At 54.6% G+C, this 23106-nt stretch overlaps 1 protein-coding gene across 1 annotated transcript in view; it reads right to left on the bottom strand.

The window, feature by feature from the left end:
• Positions 1–1111: 1111 nt before the first annotated feature.
• MRAS (muscle RAS oncogene homolog) overlaps positions 1112–23106 on the bottom strand; it is a 31753-nt gene continuing 9758 nt past the window's right edge. The window contains exons 2-6 of the mRNA XM_056122099.1: positions 18303–18513; positions 4241–4394; positions 2628–2727; positions 1603–1682; positions 1112–1328 (exon numbers count right to left, since the gene is read on the bottom strand). Of these exons, the coding sequence (XP_055978074.1) occupies positions 1229–1328; positions 1603–1682; positions 2628–2727; positions 4241–4394; positions 18303–18495 (627 nt within the window). The 5' untranslated portion in view covers positions 18496–18513 and the 3' untranslated portion in view covers positions 1112–1228. The remainder of the gene's footprint in view (positions 1329–1602; positions 1683–2627; positions 2728–4240; positions 4395–18302; positions 18514–23106) is intronic.

The raw sequence follows: 23106 nt of genomic DNA, 5'->3' as shown, positions 1-23106 counted from the left end.
TCCCACAATGGGCTGGGGACCACCACCCCCCCCCCAGCACCCAAGCTCTGACCACCTGCCAGGCCAGCTGGACTCTCCCATCCCCAGGGTTCTTTCTCCAAACAATGCCCAGGGCCGCTGCAAGGCATGTCCTAGCCTGGTAGCCAGTGGGAAGTCAGGTCCTTAGCTGCGATGCCTCCACTCTGAGGCGCACTGCGGCCCCCAACCCCGACCCCAACCCTGAAGGGAAGCTCCCAGCCCACATGAGCACCGCTTGGTGAGGAGGGGCCGTGAGGAACAGGCCTGGGGGCCACACGGCAAGCCCCTGTCCCCATCCTCCATGGCGTGGGGCCCAGCTGAGGTCCACGAGGCCCGTGCCCGAGCGGTCACCTCTCTGAGCCCAGGGGCCAGAGCTGGAAGGGGCAGAGGGGACCGGGTCCCGCTGATGAAGACATTGCCGACCCCTGACCTGGGCTGTGGGGGCGGGACAGGGAGAGACGGGCACACCTCACAGCCCCCCGCCTGGCCAGGAAGTCAGCGTGACCCACTGGGAAGCCCACCCTCCCATTTTGTTGTATTTCCTCCCAACGAAATACAATCCTGGGTCTTGAAGGCGGCATTTGCCCCTGGAGCACGTTCACTGAGCAGCGCCTCTCCTTCCTGACTCACAGGGGAGTGGGGTGCACCCCTCCCCCACCCCGTCCTGCCACACACAGGTCCCACTCACTTCCGGGCTCTCGGTCACCCCACTTTTCTCATTGAGCTGGCCCTGGGCACGGCTGGGGAAACTGAGTCAGAAGAAGCCACAGCACTTCGGACAAGCCATCGTAGTGGACTTGCCGGAGACTCAGAATCTCACCAGGCAGTGGGCCTAGGTCCCTTTAATAAAATAATAATCACTAAAATAATTTAAAAATCTACAAAAGACACCCAAGCTTAGACGGGGCGGGGGGAGGGCTGTGGGGAGGGGGTGGTTCATGGCTTGTTGGTGTGAGGGTGAATACGACCCGCACAGGGCCCGGCGGTTCAGAAAGGTGGCAGCCCCCAGAGACAGGAGGGCCTGGGTGCCGCCTCAACTTACCCCCCACCTCCTCGTGTCTCGTGAGAGGTGGGGAGGACCCAAGCGCCACGCCAGGCCACGCGCACCCCTGTTCCCCCTTCCAGCCCCAGGTTCTCGGCGCGGTCCAGCCGCCGCGGGCTCCTGAGGCCTGGCCAGTTCCTGGTCCCTGTGCCCGGGGCCTCGGGCCTGTCACAAAATCACACACTGTAGTTTGTGGGTGCCGGTGGCTCGGTCCCCCCGCCACTTGGTTTTCTTCTTCTTCTTCTGGCTCTTTTCCGGAATCTGTTGCCTTTGGAGACAGATACGGTCTGGTGAGCCTGGGGGCGACTGCACCAGTCCCGACCCCCAGGCTGCCCTGTAGGTGACTGACCGCCTAGGCCCAGAGATTCTCACGCGGCCTCGCGGCATGTCCTGTGTCTGAATCCCACCCTCACAGGAGCCACAAGCCAGAACAGTGGGGGGTGGGGGGACATGGATGGATGGAGAAGCCAGGGAACGGGCCTTGGAGGGGGAGCGGGTTCCTGGGGGCGACAGACCTGATTCCGGGAGGTGGAGGCGCTCACCTGATGACCCGGACCAGGTCATGGAAGGCTTTGTCCACATTCAGAGGTGGGTCCTTGGCGCTGGTCTCGATGTAGGGAATCTGCAAGGCCGGGTGGGGGGCGTGAGGACCCCCAGGGGTGCTGAGGAAGCCTGTACTTGCCAGCCCCTCAGAACCAGGCCCCTGTGTGTCTTCCTGCTCCTTCAGCTGGGAGGTTCTGCTCACCCCTTTCCAGTTTCTCCTTGTTCAGTGCTCACGGAGACACTTACTAGACACTACAAAGAGGACTTTTTATAGATGAAAAATGGTCTTTTTATATGCTGGAAGACCATAGCAGCAAGGGGACCCTATGGCGCCGGGCATGTCTTGCGACACCCGGAGGGAGAGTGAGTCCCCAGGTTCCGCCCAAGCACAGGGACCCTCCTGTCTTCCTGGGTCCGCCCTGTCTCTGCTGCAGAAACATACCTGGTTACCTGTGACCTGGGTGGCCAGGATTTTAGCAGCAACAAGATGCAGATGGCCTGGGCAGGGGGGTGTGGGGGGTCCCTGCCCTAAATGCTGGGGTCTGCCAACCTCATCCCACGGGGTGGAGGGGCTCCCACATGAGGATGGGGGGCCCAGGGGAGGTGACTCGAAGGGGGCATGTGGAAGCCCTGGGCCCCCTCCCCATCATCACGTGGTCCCCCGGCACTGCCATGGCCCCCAAACCAGAAACAAAAAATAACAAAACCATTAGGACGCTATGGAGAGAGACAGTGGCTGCTTGGGCTGGGAGGCACAGAGCCCCCTGGAGAGACAGAGACAGAGACCAGCCCCCTCCCCCTTGGGTGTGGGAGCACTGCCTGGGGGTGGGAGCACCATCGCTAGAGGGGAGGCCACTTCTGCCCCATCCCAGCTCCTTCATTTGCAGATGGGGGCTATTTGCTGCCCCTCTCAGTAGCACCCCACCCCACAAACACATGCACACACACACACACATGTGCACGCATGAATGCGTGGACACGGATGCACAAGGCACGTGCACACACGCAGACACAAAGAACCTACGCTGTGTTTGGTCGCCATCTCCTTCCCTTGCTCCCTCGTGATCTTCCTCAGGTGCATCAGATCCACCTTGTTGGCCACGAGGATCATGGGGAAGGACTCCCTGGGGGGAGAGGGGAGCGACTCCTGCACTCGCAGCCCCCTGCCCGGCCCCCCTCACTGGCTGAGACCGCCTGAGACCCTCCTGTCTGGGAGGGGGAGAGGGGCTGGGCCACAGTAGGGCAGGTCGAGGGGGCTGGCCTTGCCCGTGCCCACCCGGCTTCCATCCCCAGCACCCCACAGGGTCGCCTGAGCCCCACCAGGAATGACCCCTGAGCACCGGGGGAGGAGGAAGCTGAGCTCTGCTGGGGATGGCCCCTTCCAAAACTAAAAAAATAGTTGGGAGGGAACGAGCCGAGCCAGCCTGGGCGGGGCGGCGAGGTGGGTGAGGGTCCAGGGCTGGACACTGGCACCCCAGGCCTGCTTCCTCCCATCTCCCCTCCCCTCGCAGAGCCCTAGGCTGACCTCCAGGAGGGGCCTCGAGCCAGACGCCCCCCTGGGTGGGCACAGGAGGACGGGCAGCCTCCCAGTAGGCGTGGCAGACGGGATTGTGCAGGAACACCCTGCAGATGGGCGGCAGTCAGCCTGTCCCCTTTTCCCTCTGGGCTCTGCAAGAAAGTCCGATGTTTCTCCCCTCAACATTGTTTATATTTTCTCCTTTGAGGGCCTTGGAGGCAGGGCACGGCCCACACGAGTCTCCTGAGCTCTGGCAGGGGCACAGACATGAACATGAGTGTGTGTGTGTGTGTGTGTGAATGTGTGAGTGTAAGTGTATGTGTGTGTGTGAGTGACTGTGAGTGTGTGTATTAGTATGATTGTGTGAGTGTGGTTGTTTGTGACTGTGTGGTGGTTCTGTGTGAGTGTATGTGTGTGAGTGTGATTGTGTGTGATCGTGTGGTGGTTATGTGTGTGTGTGCCTGTGTGTGGTTGTGTGTGTGAGTGTGCGCGAGTGTGAGTGTAATTATGAGTGTGGTTGTGTGTGATTGTGTGAGTGTATGAGTATGTGCGGTTGTGTGAGCGTGTGTGAGAGAGTGCGTGAGTGTCCGTGAGTGTGTGAGTGTGTGAGTGTATGAGTATGTACGTGGGTGTGTGTGAACGTGTGTGCGTGTGTAAGTATGTGAGTGTGTGAGTGAGTGTGCGTGAGTGTGTAAGTATGTGAGTGTGTGAGTGTGCATGAGTGTGTAAGTGTGTAAGTATGTGTGCATAAGTGTGGGCCTTTCCTGACGGGAGCCACCCCAAGAGCAGCTGGGCAGTTGCTGCTTTCCTGTAAAGTCCCTTTTATGTGCACGCGCTTCTTCGAGCCCCTCCTGGCTGAAAGACCCCTTAAGCTTCCCGGTCTCTGGGTTATTTACTGCTCTGAGTAAAGACAGCACAAAGGCGGCTTTTCCTCAGGGGCCTGAGGTGACAGCGAGTTCCAGAGCAGGGGTCCAGAATGGCACCTTGGGGGACGATGGTGCTGAGGGGCTGGGAGGTCACTGTGTTGGCCTGGCCACCGCGGGTTGGGGGTGGGCACCCAGGGACAGGGAGCCCGGGAGAGGAAAGACAGCTACCCAGACAGACTGCGGGTGCCGCCTCACCTGTCCTTGACACGCAGGATGAGCTGATGGAAGCGGTCCACGTGCTCGAAGCTGGCCTTGTCAGTGACGGAGAAGACGATGAGGAAGCCATCACCCGTGCGCATGTACTGCTCCCGCATGGCGCTGAACTCTTCCTGGCCCGCTGTGTCCAGCACTGTGGGGAGCCACGCAGCCGTCACCCGGGGCCAGGCACCCTAGCCCCCTGGCTGTGCCTTTAGGGACCCCTGAAGGGTCATCAGAGGCTGACTCATCTGGGGTCCCCCGGCTGTGACATCGGTTAGCAGCCCTGAGACGGCTCCCCAGTGCCAGGCCGGGGTCCCGGGGACCCTTGTGCCCAGCCCCCGCACTTCCAGGAAGGAGGGTTCACAGTGTCTGAGCACAGACTGGGGGGACTGGCAGGAGGAGGACTCCCGGAGAGCCGGGCTGGTTTCAGGGTGCTGGGAGGGCAGGCTCAGGGCCTTCGCCATCCACCCACCCTCACTGCCCCCAGCCCACCTGAACCATGACCCCTCCCCCAGCAGGGATCTCCCATCTGAAGCACTGCCTGACCCCCTCGGGTGCATGAGCCCAACCGGGCACAGCCTGACCCCTCAGTGTCCCACAAGTGCCCCTGCCCATTCTCCAGCCCACACGGTCAAGTCATCAGGTCACGTGGGGAGGGGTCAGGGGTACAGGTCAGGGCCCCAAGGCTGAGCCGGCCCTTCACTGCTGAGAGTGGCCCCAACAAGCTCACCACTCTATGCAAGTCTCCGAAGAAGGGGTGCACAGGGCAGGCACAGACGCCCCCCAGACTCCTCCCCAGGAGCCTCTCTTCCTCCCCCTCCTCCTGGAGATCCCTCCCCCTCCCCCCACTCCGTCCCCCACTTCGGTGAGCTGACTCAGCACTCTGTTGGTCGAGCCCCATGGCCCACCCCACCCTTCTCAGCTACTCCCCTTGCTGTCCCTTCTGTGGGACCCTAGCTGGACCGTCAGCTCCCATCTGTGCGAGGCATCTGCAGACGCGGGGTCTCCTGGGAGTGAGCGGCTGCAGGCCTGAGGCCCTGGCCACTCAGTCATTCCCTGAAAGCAGGTGCCAGTCTCCCAGAAAGGGGGGTGCACAGGGAGGCTTGGCAGGACCCCACTCAGGCCTGATGTGGAGAAGCTTCTAGAAGGGTCTGTGGTGAGCATGGTCTCCTTATGGACGGAGAGCAGAGAGCCAGAGGCCTGGAATGGGGTGAATGGGGAGCTAAGGGCAGAGATGAGGGTCTGGGCTGGAGTGACCAGGGGCCTGAGGGCAGAGATGAGAGCCTGAGCGGGGTGACCAGGCAGCACTGAGGCTGGGGACGAGAAGTCGCTCTGGGCCCTGCCACACTGTGGGGCGGGGGGGGGGTCTCTTCATCTAAGCAAGAGGCAGTAAGACCCGGAGGCCCCTGAAGTCATTGACTCTGGGGCTGGATGGCTCAGTGGCAGGGCACACATGTCAGGCCGTGGGCTCACCCCCGCCCCCCACCCCCCGCCACACACACCGCAACAATAACAGGGAAGCAAAGGACCAAATTCCTGACATAGAGCTAATGCTGGCCTTGGCTTCTGGGGGAAATCCAGACCGCAGCGGAGGAGTTAGGAATTCAGGCGAGCAAGGCGGGCTGGGCCGAGGGCGTGAGCAGTGGCCGCACTGAGGCCACTTTCTAAGACAGGAGCCTGGCTTCTGGGAGGGAAACGAGGGACGTGAGGATGACAGGAACAACCTGAAGACAAGGGCCCAACTCGTGGAGGTGACACAGGCTGAGGTGAGGAACCCCTGACCCCCGCTGGAACATCGATGAGGTGCTGGCAGAAGTTGGTCAGAAACAGGAGAGAAGGGGACCAGGAGCAAGCAGCAGGATGGAGCTACCACGGGGAGGACTTCCGGACCCCAATTCCGTGTCCCCTAGGGCAGGCCCCTGCAACCCTGACTCCGCGCAGCTCAGACCCTCCTGCGGGCCTCAGTTCCTCACAAGGACATGAGTGGCAGGGCCCCGTGTCCTCCCTCATGTGTTGAACCTTCCAGAATTACTTCATCGGGATGCAACAAGAGGCTTATGGCCGCGTGAGACGGAACTCTCCATTTCAGAGTGAGGAGCGTCTGGGTTTTCAGAACAGATCAGAAGTGCTGTCCGTCCGAACATGTTTGCCACCCAATGCCTCTTTTGCAGACCACAACACCCAAAAGGAGAGAGAAAACAAAAGGGAATGCCCTGACACAGAGGCAGCATGGGATGGGGGGGGGATGGGAGTGGGAGGGATACTGGGATCCATGGTGGTGGAAAATGGGCACTGGTGGAGGGATGGGTATTTGATCATTGTATAATCGAAACCCAAGCACAAAACTTTGTAAGTCTACAACTGTACCTCATGGTGTTTCACTAATAAAAATTTAAAAAATTAAAAAATTTAAAATAAAAGATATGTGTGTGCATAGACACACACAATGGAATATTACTCAGCTATAAAAAAAAAAGAAGAAATCCTGCCATTAGCATCAATGTGGATAGATAGAATATGTGTAGTGGGACAAAAGTTAGATGGAGAAAGACAAGCATCCTATGGAAAAAAAAGTGCTGTCCGTGAAAACGGCCGCCACCTGGCAGAGGCCAGCATGGGGAGGCCTGGAGGGTGAGGGCAGGAAGGGAATAGGGTAGTGAGAGGTCTCGCGGGTGCCGGGGGCCCAGCATGTCCAGAACAAAGACGAGAAAGCAAAGCCAAATGCTTCCAAATAGCATCACTTGGAAATGAGATGGTGCAGATGGGTGGGGCGTCCTCGGCAGGGAGCTGACCATCTACACGGCCCCTCTGAGAAGGAAAAACTGGCATTTCAGACAGTGAAGGTTCGAGGAATTGCTTTTTGGGTCACACCCGGTGATGCTCAGGGGTTACTCCTGGCTTTTCACTCTGGAATCACTCCTGGCGGTCTCAGGAGACCATATGGGATGCTGGGCGACTCGAACCCAGGTTGGCTGCATACAAGGCAAACGCCCTACCCGCTGTGCTATCACTCCAGCCCCAGGTCTGAGGAATTGGATCCCCTGCACTCTCAGAGGATTCGCCCAGGGTCACTCCTAGTTGAGACGTGGCCCCCGACCCGAGGGAGCCGAGTGGGAATTGCAGGCAAAGAGCAGAAAGCAAAGAGTGAAGCTGGGCGGTACCCGGCGGGTCTGGGGAGAGCTTCGTTGCTCCTCTTGGGGCTCCCAGGGTCTGAACTCTCAGTGCCATGCGTGCCAGGCAAGTGTTTGAAGCCACAGAACCATCTTCCAGGCCCCACCAAGGAGAATTCAAGGCTAAGCTCTCTGGTGCCCCATAGGTGAGGGCCAGAACCCGGGGCAGAGGCTGGGCTGCGTCAGCTCCGGGCTCCCTCCAGCGCTGCCAGCCAAAGCCGCACTGCGCCAGCCACCGGCGCTGGATAAAAATCAGATGCAAAATCCCCGAAGGGAAAGGAAAACAGAACAGAGGAAGCGGGAGTGATCCAACGGAGGACAAAAATAAACGAGGCAAAAATAAGAACGTTTCTAAAGAAGACCTGAGGCGAGAAGCCGTGGCTGGAACACAAGGGGCCGGCGTGGCACTTCTGTGAGCAGAGACACGTACCACGGAAGCTGGGGGCAGGACAGCAGACACGGGCAGACGGGGAGATGCAACACGGAGGGAGAACAAAGATTGGCGCCGCAGGACAGAAATAAAGTGAAAGTGTGAAACGGGAGAAACCAGGCACTCTGTGCTGGCTGGTGTCAGGGCTGGCCAAAGTCAGGCAGCAGAAACATCCAAGAATGTGGCCTGAAAATGCAGATGGTGGGGTCAGAGCGATACCACATCAGAGAGGGCATCTGCCTTGCGGGTTCCATCCCCAGAACCCCATATTGCCCCGAAAGCACCACCAGGAGTGATCCCTGAGTGCAGAGGGCACCGCCGGCTGTGACCCAGAACAAGCAAAAAAAAAATTATTTTGGATTATAGGACTTGACAAATCCCACCCTCTTTGTGGAAGACTTGGTCTCGGTGACAGGACAAGTGGCAAGCATGTGTTACTAAGTCATGAAAATTAAATTGCAAATATCATTAAATTAAGCAGCAAATCTAAGAGACAGAGAATAGATTTGCTCTGCACCGGTGAGCCCACGTTTTCCAAGACACAAGAGCTGGCAGGCGAGGGACACGCACAAGTTTATTTGGACATTGTTTGCTTTTTGGTTTTGGGCCCACACGTGGCGTGTTCAGGGGCTTGAGGCATGAACATAGGTCTCCTGTCTCTTAAGCTCTCTCCCTGCCCCTGAGATTTCAACCTGCTGCGGAAAGCAGAACGCTTGCCTGTCATGCAATAATAGGAATGGGCAGAAACGTGAGTCTAAAAGAAACTAATTTTTTTTTTTTTTGGCTTTTTGGGTCACACCTGGTGATGCACAGGGATACTCCTGCCTCTGCACTCAGGAATTACTCCTGGCAGTGCTCGGGGACCATATGGGATGCTGGGAATCGAACCTGGGTTGTCCGTGTGCAAGGCAAATGCCCTACCCACTGTGCTATCACTCCAGCCCCAACAAACTAAAGGTAAAAAGGTAAAGGTCCTCCCATTGTTCATCGATTTGCTCGAGCGGGCCCAGTAACGTCTCCATTGGAGACTTTGTTGTTACTGTGTTTGGCATATCCAATACGTCATGGGGAGCTTGCCAGGCTCTGCTGTGAGGGCAAGATATTCTCGGTAGCTTGCCGGGCTCTCCGAGAGGGGTGGAGGACTCGAACTCGGGTTGGCCATGTTGGCTGTGTGCAAGGCAAACGCCTTACCGCTGTGCTATCGCTCCCCCCAACAAACTAATTTTTAAAAAATAAAAGGTAAGAATCATATTTCTCTCTGCTTAAAGAGAAAAGCAAACAGGAATTAAAAACCATCTAGAGCTCACTGATCAGGAACAGTGATAAAAACCTCTGGTTTGAGGCCAAAGTAGTAGATAAAAGAAAATTTGAGCTTTATTGCACTCCAGAAAATGAAAAGGGAAATTAACTGCTCATTTATTTTTCTCCCCCTTCCCTTTCCTTCACTGTCAGTACAATGAGTAGGACCAGAAACTTGGGGGCAGTGCACCAAAGACCACCATCTTATTGGGGTGCTGGGGACCCCAAAGGGCAGTGCTGGTGGGTGGTGCTGGGCATGAGGGGCAGTGCTGGGGGTAGCAGGCAGGTGCCCGGCCACTGAGCCATCCTCAGGCCCCTTAACGAAGCATCCAAATCATCAGACTAAAAAGGAAAACTGAGACAGAAACTAAGAGAGAAGAAATCTCACTGAAAGTCCAAACTGGGGAGAGGCAGGCAGGGATTTTGTCAGCCAGGACCGCAGGCCAGTTTCCCTCGCAGAGGAGAAGCCCCTCCAGAGTTAGTGCTCCAGGAGAAGTGGGGACCGGCCTGCTCAGCCTGGACCTCCCTCTTTGCGGCGACCCCAGGAAGTGCCTGCCCCAAAGTCGCTCCACAGAGAGCTGGGCGCAGGGGCCCACAGCGACGCCCTTGGCCCCGGAGAATGCTCCACAAAGGGTCCTTTTCCCCCGGGCTGCCTGTCCGTGTCCTCCTCCCTCTCCCCGCCCCAGGAAGAATGTGGATTCAAGTGGTAAGGTCTGGGGTGGGGGGGGGGAGACAGGCCCAGGCCTCGCCGGGAGGACAACAGCACTTGTGTCTGAGGCTTGGGCGGCAGCCAGGGTGGAAACGTCCCAGCTTGGGACGCTGCAGAAGAGCTGACCTCCTGCCCTCTGCACAGGCAAGGGAGGGGTGCAGAGTGGCCACAGAGCGGGGAGGGGGGTCCGCGGACCCCCATGGAGGGAAGGGGCATCTGGGGCGAGAGGCCTGCTGCGGTTCTCTGACTGATGGAAGTGTGGAGGAAGATTCCAGAAGCTGGGTGGGCAGAGGTTGGGCTGGCAGCCGAGAAGCCTCAGAACCACCTGCCTGAACTGTAAGTGGGCAGAGGGCGGGCCAAAGTCTGCCCTGCAGGCGCCGGGCATGGCCAGGGCAGAAGGGAGGGGGCGGGGGCGGGGTGTGGGGGCTGCTTGTTAGTCCAGAGGCCTCGAGGTCTGACGCTGATGGTTTTTCCTGCCCCCCCCCCCACGGAGTTGAGAACCTTCCAGACTCCCCACTTCTCACCCCCCACCCAATAAGCTCTGGGGAACGCTGAGACAAAACAACTGAGAGAAAGACCAGCGCTGACCTGCGGGCGCCAGGAACACGGCCACGCTGGCCCAGAGCTGGGCCGGGGTGGTGGTGGGGGTTGGCACCCAGGCCCCCAGACGTCGCGGGCCTCCCTGTCCTGTATGTGGTGCCCCCAAGCCCGCCAGGAATGAACCCTGAGCACTGAGCCAGGAGTGAGCCCTGAGCACCACCGGTGTGGTCCTAAAACAAAAGCAAAAAACAAAACTGAATGAAAACAGACTTTCAACAGGGAAAGATGAAGAGCATCCAGGATGTGGCGAGGGCTGCCACCCTGGGAGAATGCAGTGAATATTGAATTTAACATATTTCGGTTTACCCCAAGAAACGGCAAAGAAGATAAACTTCAGGCTATGAATACTTTAACGTGCGCACACACACACACATATACATGACTCAACCTGGGGTCTCTCTGATTCATGAGACTGACACTTGGGACGAGATGAGTCACACAGCCGGAGTGATGGGTCTGGAGGGTTGGCTAAGACCGGAAGATGGAGGAAGACCAAGAACCCAGAGGTGGGGGAGTCGCGGGAAGTGGGGACCAGTCTGTGAGGAAGACAGGGCCCCGAGCTGCCCTTTCCAGTGTCAGGGGAGCTGAGGCACCCCAGCCTGGGCCAGAGCAGAGCCTCCCCCAGAAATCCCCCACGAGCATTTCTCCCACCTCTTGAACAGTGGCCCTGCCTTAACTGCATCTTTTCCATTGCAATGGTTATAGGTAAGTGGCTTTTTCTGAGGTGTTTGTTTGTTGGGCCACAGCCAGAGACACTCAGGCCTTACTCGTGCGCTCAGGGATCATTCCTGACAGGGGTTGGGGGGGACCATATGGAATGCCAGGGCTCGAACCCGAGTGAGCTGCATACAAGGCCAGCACCTGATGCGCTGCACTTTCTGCTGCGATGTGTCTTTTTAAATGTGAGTTAGAAAATAACATAGCCTGGGTCAGGGAGAAGACTCAAGAGCTGGCGTGCACGCTTGAACTCGGCTGGGATTCAATCCCCGAGCACCTCCAAGGATCACCTCCCCCAGTGTCACATAACTAAAAAGCAAAGAAAACACAGAGAACACATCGGACTTGTGACTGACAGTGTCCGGGCCTCTCATTCATCCCTCAAACACCTCCTGAGGACCTACTATGAGCTCAAGCAGCACGCAGGATGCCAAGGACACAGCAGGGCACAAAATAAAGTTTCTGCACTCGTGGACTTGTATTCTGGTGCAGAGTAACTGAAAAGTGAGCAAATAAATATAATGAACAAATACTAATGTATGCTCAACCGTGAAAGGCAGAAGGAAAAACAAGAGGCAGGTCAGCTGACACTGGAGCAGGCACTAACATGAAGGAGGGATGGATTCTACAGGAAGAAGATTCTAGAAAAGCCCTCGAATGGGAATGAGTTTGGCACTTGGTGGAATGAACTGGACCAACTGCCAGGACTATAGATAGACCCCCAAGGATGGTCCTTTAGAAAATGGTTTTATTTATTTATTTTTGTTTGTTTTGTTTAGGGACCACACCTGGAAGTGCTCAGGGCTCACTCCTGGAGGGGCTTTGGAACCAGGGATTGAACTTGGGCCCACTGCGGGCAAGGCAAACACCCTACCTGCTGTGCCCAAAGGCATAATGCTAACGCCATCATATTCACTCCCTTTGAAATGCACAACACAGTGTTTCTGCATACACAATACTCCATGTTTTCAAAAGTGATAACTTGGTTCTGGCTGAGATGCGGTAACAGGGACTGGATTTACTTTCTTACCTGAAACAACTGAAAATAGACCATGGTCTTCAAGATGCTGGACATCAGGCTCCTAAGGACAGGGATTCCTGGGAGGGTAGGGGTAGAGGCAGTGAGGGCACCTTTGTGCCTGCAGAGGGTTCTGAGACAGAGAGTGGCTGGGTAAAGTGCCATTCAGCACCAATGAAGGGCCAAGTCAGCAGAGCACATGGCATCTGTCCACCAGCACGCCCCCAGCATGCATGCACTTAAAATCTCATATGAAAAGAAATCTGCATAATCATACCTGAAATCTAATACTCCTCTCTCATAGAAAATTGAGGATATAGGAAAATGTGCAGAAAAGTAAAGTTACAGGAGATTTGAACAGCACCATCACCCAGGGTCATGTAACTGACATTCACAGGTTCCCAGCAGAAAGGGCGGAGCACACCTGCTTTTTATGGGTCCATGAGGCATTACCCAGACACACCATCTCCTGGGCCATAAAACAAAGCATGAAAAGTTTTAAAGAATTCATATACTCTGTGTTCTCTGGCTAGATCGGGGAGGGGGGAAATGACAGAAATATCTCCAGAAAATTCCTAAGTACTTGAACACTAAATCATATGCTTCTAAGTAGCCGAGAGGTCAAACAAGAAATCAGAAAGAAAATTAGAAAGCACTCTGAACTGAATGAAAATAAAAAGACAAGATGTTAAAAACGTGTGGAATGTGACTAAGTGAGAGGATAGGGGGAAGTTATCATGCCAGATGAAGACCTTAAAAAAAAAGGACATGCAGTGCCATGGAAAGACCTCACAGGGTGAGTGCTTGCGTAAAGGAGGTCCAGATTTGATCCCCAGCACTGCATGGTTCCCCAAACTCTCTGTGGGGAGCTATTGCTGAGCCCCAGAGTAGCCCCAAGCATCACTGGGTATGGACCAAAAACAAACAAACAAACAAAATGTTGGAATGATTTGGAGTAAATAATGAAAGATGCAAAACTTCCCAACCCCCGTCTCCAAAGGACAATTCCAATCTTCCTTCCTTCCTTCCTTCCTTCCTTCCTTCCTTCCTTCCTTCCTTCCTTCTTTCTTTCTTTCTTTCTTTCTTTCTTTCTTTCTTTCTTTCTTTCTTTCTTTCTTTCTTTCTTTCTTTCTTTGTCACACCTGGCATTGCTTAGGGGTTACTCCTGGCTTTGTACCCAGGGATCATGCCTGGCTTTTTGCTCAGGGATTACTGCCTGTACTTCCAGAAGCCTCAGCAGTCATGTTCACACCCCAAAGCTGCCAGTTAAAAAGCTACCACAGCCTTACCATCTCAGTAAAAATACTGAATGCTCTGAACAAACACGATGACCTCTTACCTCTTAGTACCTGTATGGCAAAGCATAAGGAAAAGGAGAGAGAGAGAGAGAGAGAGAGAGAGAGAGAGAGAGAGAGAGAGAGAGAGAGAAAAGTGCCTGCCATAGAGGGAGGCTGGGGTGGAGAACGGGATGTTGGGAGATGGTGGTAGGGAAACGGGACATTGGTGGTGGGAAATGTACACTGGTGGAGGGATCAGTGTTGGATCATTGTACGACTGAACCCAATCATGAACAGCTTTGTAACTCCAGTGTGCCAACCATGTGAAAGGGTGTGTCACGACCAAGTGTGTGACTGACAGCAAACTCTGCACAAGCACAGTGATAGTCAGCCCAATGACAACCACATCCAAAGGAGAGAGGGAGACGTCAGAGAGAAAAAGAAATGGGTAAATTCATAAAATACTCAAGGAATCACAAACAACTATGCCAATGATTTTGATGATCTGAAGAAAGTTTAGAAAGACAATCTGCCACAGCTTAGCCAAGAAGTTGGCGGCCTAAATGGCCTGATAGAAACTGAACATGCAGTTTAGAAACCTTCCCACAGAGAAAACTCCAGGCTTAGATGCCCTCTGAATTCTCCCAGACATTCAAGGAAGAAAAAAAAATACAATTTTGTGCATACTCTTTCAGAAAATTGAGTAGGAGGCATACTTCTCGATTCGTTCTGAAAGGCCAATATTACCCAGCATCACATGGAAACTCAGAGCAATATTGCTCAAAAATACTGACACAAAAATTCAAAGAGGATTTTAGCAAATCAAAGCCAACAACACACAAAAGGGTGACATGACATCAAGTGGGGCTTACCTGAGAGGCAATGTTGAATTCACATGAGAAAAAGCAATCAGAGCAACATATTAACAAACCATATGCTTATCTCAGGAGACACGGTAAAAAACATTTGACAAAATCCCTCATCATTCCTCATAAATATTCGCAGCAAGCTAGTTATAAAAAGACACATCTTCAACATGATAAAGGAAATGTATAAAAGTTCAGAGATGACCCCAGAAAGCCAAAAGTTTGAAGCATGCTCTTTTAGATCAAGAACAAGACAAATAATGTCTGTAGTTAGTGAAATAAGGCAAGAAAAAAGCCACCAGACTGAAATAAAACTATCTACTTGCAGACACAACCATCAATGCAGAAGATCCAAAAGTCTACAAAATAGTCACCTAAACAAATGAGTTTTTTGAGATTGCAGGCTGCAAGATTAATATATATAATTGTCTTGTAGTTCTTGGAATTAGCAAAAAAAAAAAAACCCTGAAATTTAAGAATCACTTGTAATAGAGGTGAATAGTAATCTGACAAAATATGTAAAAGACTCACAAGCACAATGCTAATTCATGAGAGAATAAAAGAAAGGGAGAGACACCAATGGAAAGAGATGCGGTGCTTGCGGGCTGACAGATTGAGCTTCGTTAAGAGGTCTGGGCTCCTCAAATGTGATGGACAGACGCAAAACTTAGGCTTTCCAAATTTAACTGATTCTAAAATCTGTGTGGGAATGGAAAGGACCTAGACCACCCCAGGTCACAGTCACAGTCACAGTCCTCCCATTGTTCATCGATTTGCTCGAGTGGGCCCAGTAACGTCTCCATCATGAGACTTATTATTACTGTGTTGGCATATCGAATACGTCACGGGTAGCTTGCCAGGCTTTGCCGTGCAGGCGAGATACTCTGGGTAACTTGCCAGGCTCTCCAAGAGGGGCGGAGGAATCGAACTCAGGTCGGCAATGTTGGCCGCTTGTAAGGCGAATGCCCTACCGCTGTGTTCAGGCCACCCCAGGTAAGGATGAAAAAAGGAACCTGACCACAACTTTAAAAAGTACAGTTCTCATCACGATCACAACCATCCTGTTATTCGTCGATTGCCTCGAGCAGGCCTCAGTAATGTCTCCTTCATCCTAGCCCTGAGATTTTTAAGACAGTGCCCTATTCAAGGCTCTTTAGGAGAATGAGACCCATCATTGTTATTGGTATTTGGCATACTGGGTACACCACGGGGAGTTTGCCAGACTCTGCCGTGTGGGCAGGTTACATTCGGTAGCATACATACAGTTCTCATAAAGTAACAAAATAGGGGTCTAATACCCAAGAATGGCCGAGATTAGTACCAGGAATTTTACTCCATGGCTTGGAGGCCAGCCACACATGCTAGGGGAAAAGGGAGCTTAGATAGCGAAGGGAGCACCAAATAAAGGGTGTTGGGAGGATCCTCCCAGGATGGGAGAAGCATGTCGAAACTAGACTATAGACTAAACATGATTGTCACCCATTGCCTCTTTTGCAAACCACAACACCCAATAAGAGAGCGAGAACAAAAGAGAATGCCCTGCCACAGAGGCAGGGTGGGATGGGGGGGATGGGGGTGGGAGGGATACTGGGATCCGTGGTGGTGGGAAATGGGCACTGGTGGAGGGATGGGTATTTGATCATTGTATAATTGAAACCCAAGCACAAAAATTTGTAAGCCTACAACTGTACCTCATGGTGTCTCACTAATAAAAATTAAAAAAATAAAATAAAAGTACAGTTCTCAAGAGACTGATGTACTGGTATGATGGTCAATAGAGATATGGAGGGGTTGGAGCGATAGCACAATGGGTAGGGCATTTGCCTTGCATGCGGCCAACCTGGGTTCAACCCCGTGTATCCCATATGGTCCCCCAGAACCGCCAGGAATAATACTTGAGTACAGAGCCAGGAGTAACCCCTGAGCATTGTCAGGTGTGACCCAAAAATCCAAAAAAAAATAGAGATATGGAGGCAACATAACATTCGGACAAGTGTTTTTCATCAATGGTACTAAAGTAATTCAGTGGGAAAAGGAAGACTTTCCAACAAAGAGTTGAAAATTGGGAGCAACTGCATATCCAAATATCAAAATAATCAATTAAAGGGGCTGGAGATATTGTACAAGGCTTAAGGCACTTGCCTGGCATACAGTCGACCCTAGTTTCATCCCTGGCATCAATGGTGATCCCTAGTTTGACCCCTGGCATCTGTGGTAAGCCTACTACCATGAATGATCCCTGAGCACAGAACCAAGAGTAAGCCCTGAGCATCGCTGGGTGTGGAAGCTAAATAAATACCAAATGAGCAGCATAACTCACATCCTATATGAGAGAATTAGGGAGAATCTGAAAGGTGGGCATAGATGCTGGCGTGCTTGAGGCCGCCAGTTCAATCCCCATCACCACATGATCCCCCTGCAGCCCTGCCAAGTACAGCCCAAGCAGCCCTTGCCTCGAGAGTCCCAAACATTGACCCCAAACACTGATGCCTCTGAACCACAGAGCCAGGCCAGGCATCACTCAGAGTGGCCCCAGCTCCCCTGAGCACTGCTTGGGAAGCTCCCCAAAATATTAACTCCGAGCAGATATAAATGTAAAATCTAGAACCATTCGGCTGGGAGAAAACACAGTGCCCAAACTCGGAGACTTTGGTGTTAGATGAAGCTTAGCTACAGCACCAAAGACATACTCCAAAAGGACAGGCTGGGCTGCAGGAGGGGTGGGGGTGGGGGGGGACAGAAAATCCTCTGGTCTCTGAGAGGCTCTGTTTAGAGAATGAAAAACAGGCCACAGACTGGGCGGAAACATTTGGAAATCGCATATAGCTGAGAAAGGACTGGTGTCCCTGTGGTTTTGAAAGCTCCTCTCCTAGAACGAAATTCTGTGACTAATGGCTCCTTGCTCAAGAGAGACTCAGATAATCAAACACTCTAATAGTCAGTGAGAATCCGGAGCTTCAGAAATGGGCTGCCGGTCCCCCCCCCCCCCCCCCCCCCCCCCCCCCGCCACTCACCGCCTACTCAGCAGGGCCTATGAGGGTTTGCGTTTCTGACAGTTGCTGGTTTGACTACCAGAGTTTGAGGTTTGACTACCAGAGTTTGAGAACTGCTCAGCTAGAACGATTTGGACTAAATAATGAAAGATGCAAAATTTCCCAACCCCCTGTCTCCAAAGGGCAATTCCAATCTTTCTTTCTTTCTTTCTTTCTTTCTTTCTTTCTTTCTTTCTTTTTTTCCTTCCTTCCTTTCTCTTTCCTTCCTTCCTTTCTCTTTCCTTCCTTCCTTCTTTCTTTCCTTCCTTCCTTCTTTCTTTCCTTTCTTTCTTTCCGCTCTTTCTTTCTTTCCTTTCTTTCCTTTCTTCCTTCCTTTCTTTCTTTCTTTCCTTCCTTCCTTTCTTTCTTTCTTTCTTTCCTTCCTTTCTCTTTCCTTCCTTCCTTCTTTCTTTCCTTCCTTCTTTCTTTCCTTTCTTTCTTTCCATTCTTTCTTTCTTTCTTTCTTTCCTTTCTTTCCTTCCGTTCTTTCTTTCTTTCTTTGTTTCTTTCTTTCCTTCCTTCCTTCCTTCCTTCCTTCCTTCCTTCCTTTCTTTCTTTCTTTTTTCTTTCTTTCTTTTTTCTTTCCCTCCCTCCTTTCCTTTCTTCCTTCCTTCCTTCCTTCTTTTCTTTTCTTCTTTTCTTCTTTCCTTATTTCCTTCTTATCTGCCTCCCCTTTTGATTCTCTAGAGACCTCTGTAAAAGTGTGCTGCAGTTTCTGAGTAGCAAGAGGAAGCAGTGATGACATCATCACCCCTCACTGGGCCTGCCTGATTCTGGAGGGGCCTCGGTTGAATCCCTGTTGGGGTTTGGAGAGCGCGCCCTCAACCACGCACAGCCTCACACCCACTCTCCCCTAGACATAGCATAGAAGCAGCACTGGGCCCGCTGCCCCCGGCTGGTGTCCCCCTATCCCCATCAAGCCCCCAGCCACGCACGCTCACCATCCAAGATGGCCCACTGATTGTCAATCTCTGTGTGTTTCAGGTAGGAGTCTTCGATGGTGGGGTCGTAGTCAGGCACAAAGATCTTCTGGAAAAACTGGATGGTGAGGGCACTCTTGCCCACGCCCCCGTCTCCCACCACCACCAGCTTGTAGGTGGGGAGGTTGTCGCTGGGAACGGCGCTGGTGGCCATAGTGGCCGCAGGTCAGACCTGGGGAGGCAAGAGATGGAGAATCAGGAAGGGGGAGTTTCTACCTGTCCGACTAAGGAAAGAGTCATGGATTTTCTTCGCTTCTAATAGAGTGACCAACACACCATATCCCAGAGGTTTGGGGAAAGAAACACGTTTGGGAAAGTCAGACCCAGTCCCACCCTCCCACCCCAAGAGATAATCACAGTTGAAATGGTCTCTTGGGTCATCTCGACAACTCTGAGCCAAGGGCCTGGCCTCGGGACACAGGAGACACGGGGACCAGCTGCCACGTGGTCTTTAACTCCCCTCCAAGAGGTTTTTGTTTTGTTTTTTGTTTTTTTTGGCTTTTTGCATCAAACCTGGCGATGCACAGGGGTTACTCCTGGCTCCTCTGCACTCAGGAATCACTCCTGGCAGTGCTGGGGGACCATATGGGATGCTGAAAATCGAACTCGGGTCTGCCGTGTGCAAGGCAAACACCCTACCCACTGTGCTATCTCTCTAGTCCCCCTCCAAGAGGTTTCATGGTAAGTCTGCTCTCCTCCCATACAGGGGAGAAGAGAGTGCTCATCTGAGCAGAGCAGGTCTAGAGGGTCTCTCCTTACACTGACTCTGACGTGTGGGGGTCGCTGGGCCCAGAGGAGCTGAGACTGCCAAGGCTTAAGTGAGTAAAGGGCGCCACAGTCAGCGCATCTGAGCTCAGCACCCAAGGCCCTGCCAACTCTCAGAGCTCCATGGTCCTGGCCCCACCTGCTCTCTCCCCTTGCCCTCTCGGGCTGCTTGGACCTAGCCATCTGGTCAACCCCTGTTGTAGTTGGGCGAGCAGAGGGAAAGAACTGTGCTGAGATTTGTCTGGACGATGCTGCGGCCAGCTAAAGGAACAGTTCTCACCTGGAGGAAATGTTTTCTTCCCCGAGGAAGTTTGGAATGTGGAGATGGGAGGATGTCAAAACGAAATAGGTATCCTATTGACCAGGGGTGCTGACAAGCATCCCATAAGGAACAGGATCCCACCCACACAACCACACATTATTCATCCTAAAATCCAGTAATGTTGGGGGTGAGAAACCCCAAGTGAAGGGGAAGGGGACGAGGGGCAAGACATGTGGAAGAAGGACTCCAAGGGACCAAGGGAGCTTAAGAGGAAATGTACACAGGAAAACAGAGACGCCTCTGGGAGCAGTGTCATGAAGTGACCGAGAGGAGGGCAAGGAGGAAGTGGCAGCAGGGCTCCCAGGAGGGAAAGCACATGCTGCCCATACGAGAGACCCTGGGCTCGAACCCTAGCGCCAGACATTACACACAGGCAGGGAAAGGTGCTCCAAAGGGTAAGTGTGGGAGAAGGTCACCCTGGAGGCAATCTGGAGTGGCTGCCCAGGCCTCAGAACTCCCAAGGGGCAAACCCCCTCCACCCGCCTCCCCGGCACACAACCCAGCAAGATGGGAGAGCAGGGCATCAGGAGGGCAGCAGCAGCTGGGAAACTGCAGGGTTCCAAGGAGGGGACTCGAGGCACCAGGAAAAGGCCAGATAAAGAGCTGCGGGTCAGTGAGGAGGTGGCGAGAGCACCCGCCATGCGCCGCACCCTCTCTGCTAAAAAGGCACCTGGAGATCATTCTAGAAACCTGCTTTTCCACTTCTGGGGGTCCCAGATGGTCCCCTGGAGTGGGAGGGAGGGCAGCATGAGGAGGGACCTGAGGCTCTTTAAGCAGCGGCCCAGCTCCCTTCGGCTAAATTCCCGGCACAGCCTGTTCCCCCGCTTGGGACACAGGCTTGGTTAGTTATTTTTTGGTTTGGGAACAGGCTGATGATGCCTGGGGGCTGCTCCTGGCTTAGGGTGCAAGGGTCCCTCTCCAAGTTCCTCCTGCACATGTGAACCCTAGTGCCAGTGTCAAGGCAGCAGCTCCAGGCAGGGAGCTGAAAGGTGTGAAACTGCGCCCTGGGCCCAGGGAAGGAGCAGGAGTGTCACCTCTGCTCCACCCACCACGGAAGGGCCCCCTTGCTTCCCTGGGAACAGATCTGCTCCCTGCAGCACCCCCTGCTCCTAAACCACTTGCAGGCGGGGGTGGGCTGCTGGTTCCCCTGGCAACTCTACTGCACCCCACGTCTGCCCCTGCACCCGCACCCCAGCTCCCCTGCAAAAGGCATCAGCCCGAGTCGGGTGAAGCCGGTTCTGGAAAGTCAGGCTCACCCAGCCCCAGCAGCAGGAAGGGGCACAAGTCTGCCCCCTTGCCCCCAACACACACCCCTTCTCTCATTCCTGGCCAGGGAGGCCCCCGGCACACAGGAGCATTCCTCGCCTCATCCTGAGTCCACATGCAGGGGATGCCCCCTGGGTCAGGGGCAGGACTGGCCTCTAGAAGGCATGGGGGTGGGGACTCCATGACCTGTGACCCCAGAATAACCTCTCACCCAGCAATTTTATTTCTTTTTTTCTTTTCTTTCCTTTTGGCTTTTTGGGTTACTCCTGGTTCTGCACTCAGGAATTACTCCAGCAGTGCTCAAGGGACCATATTGCGATCGAACCCGGATCAGCCTCATGCAAGGCAAAAGCCCACCCCACTGTACTATGGCTTCAGCCCCACCAGCAATTTTCAAAATAGGATTGGGGTGGGGTCAGGAGTCAAGGGGCAGAAGCTTCTGGAAAAGGGCTCAGGCAAGGCCGCTCAGGGTCTCAGGAGGACAGCCGGGGCGGCAGGTTGGAGATGAGTTTCCAGCTGGGACTCCCTGTGCCCCCAACCAGGCACCTGTTTTTTATCTTCCAGGGCCTCAGTTTCCTCGTCTGCAAAGCAACAGGGTGCTCAGGACCATGGGGAACCTGGTGACAGAGCCCTGGAGCCTTCCAACATGGGCGAATTGGGAATGATCTGGAGGACCCTGGACCCCCCCCCCCCGCCCCCAGTCTGCTGCCCCTCTGGCCCCCAGCACACCTCCAGCTGGCCCTGGGTAGTGGTCTGGTGATACCGCTAACAGCTGGCCTGGTGGGGGGGCGCTCCATCTAGGGGCTTTTGGGGAGGAATGCGGGGAGGAATCAGGTTCATCATCTTCACTGAGCTGAGTCCGCCTGGGAAGCTGGTTTCATCTCTGGGAGTCTGGGAGTGCCTGTCCCCAGGGCCTGCAGGAGAGGGGTTGGGCGGGGGAGGGGGCGCCCCACCCATGTGGAGGAAATGGCTCTGCATTCCAGGAGCCCTGCCCCTCTGCACTCTTCCCAGAAGCATCTCCCCAACCCCTGCCGAGCTGCTGGGGGCTGTGCTGGCCTCTGCAGCCCCCTGCCCCGTCTCCTCACCCCCCCAGCTGATGTCACCCCAGAACCCTCACTGCCCCACAAGGCCCCCCCACATCCAGTAAGCCCGCAGGTTTCTAGGTTTCTGTAATTATGGCCACCCAGGCCCGTGTGTGTGTGTGTGTGTGTGTGTGTGTGTGTGTGTGTGCTGGGAGGGTGGGGAGGGAGCACTGAGGGGCAACAGGGGCCCAGGGGGCCGCTTCCTGCTCCCAGAGCCCCGGCAGACATCAGCAATCAAGCACTGTCCGCTTCCCCGCTCAGGGCTGGGAGACAGCACTGCAGGCAGGGTGCTGGCCTTGCACGAAGCCAGCTGGGTTCGATCCCTGGCATCCCCAATGGTCCCCCGAGTCCCACTCGGAGTGATCCCTGAGCTCAGAGCCAGGAGGAAGCCCCAAGCCTCTCAGCCTCTCCCAAACTAAAACCAAAACAAACCTGAAATACAGCAGCCCACTACTGCCATTTCCCCCCGAAACACCAGGAGGCACCTCCTGAGGGGGTGGAGCTGAGGGGCCCTGGGACAGGGTGGCTGAGGGACCTAGCTGGTCCCCAGCGCCCACGTGACCGTGAGCACTGCCGGGTACAGCTAAGGCAGGGGCAGGAGCCACACCCAGGCAGAGTCCCTGAGGGCCTGGTCATCTGCGCTGAGGACAGTCTCGGGCATGTCTTACCACCAGGGCCCAGAGCGCTGGTAGATGAGCAGGAAGGAGACTGCACTGGGGGCTGCCACGCTTTCAGAGGGGAGGGTCCGAGAGAGGCACAGAGCAGTTCCCAGAGCTTTGGGTTTTAGAGGGAGAGATCCATGCCAGGCTACTCCTGGCTCTGTGCAGAGGTCGGGGCATCCCTCCCAGCCGTGCTCGGGGACCAGGCGGTGTCAGGGATGGAACTGGAGCCCCCCACATGCGAAGCCCCTTAGCTGGCTCCATTCCTGAGCCTCCCAACACAGCGCGGCGAGGCAGGGTTGGGCCCTGGGCCTCTGTAACCTGCTTGATTTCTCTCACCAGGCGGCAGCTGGGTGGAGAGCACTGGGACCAGGTCTCAGAGAGGGGGTGACACACTGCCCACCACCTGGAAGGAGCAGCTGGGCCCACCACACTCATCCCTGGACACACCCCTGCCCTGCTCCTAATTCAGTCAGACCGTGTCCAGCCCAGCCGGATGCTGCCCTGAGGGCCTGGAGAGGGTGTGGGGGGACAGCCTGTCCACTTCCTGTGCCTCTGCTGGGGCTTGTCCCCTGTCCCCTAGTGCTCCTGCCCTGCCCCCTGCCCCAGCTTGACGCTGGCCTCACCAGGAAGCATGAGCTTTGGACTCAGCCTGCAAGCTCAGCCAAGAA

This window comes from Sorex fumeus, unplaced genomic scaffold (genome assembly GCF_029834395.1).
Source record: "Sorex fumeus unplaced genomic scaffold, SorFum_2.1 ptg000044l, whole genome shotgun sequence".
Classification (NCBI taxonomy): Eukaryota; Metazoa; Chordata; class Mammalia; order Eulipotyphla; family Soricidae; genus Sorex; species Sorex fumeus.
The sequence above is the reverse complement of the archived record's forward strand: the minus strand, read 5'-3'. Positions and strand labels throughout refer to the sequence as shown.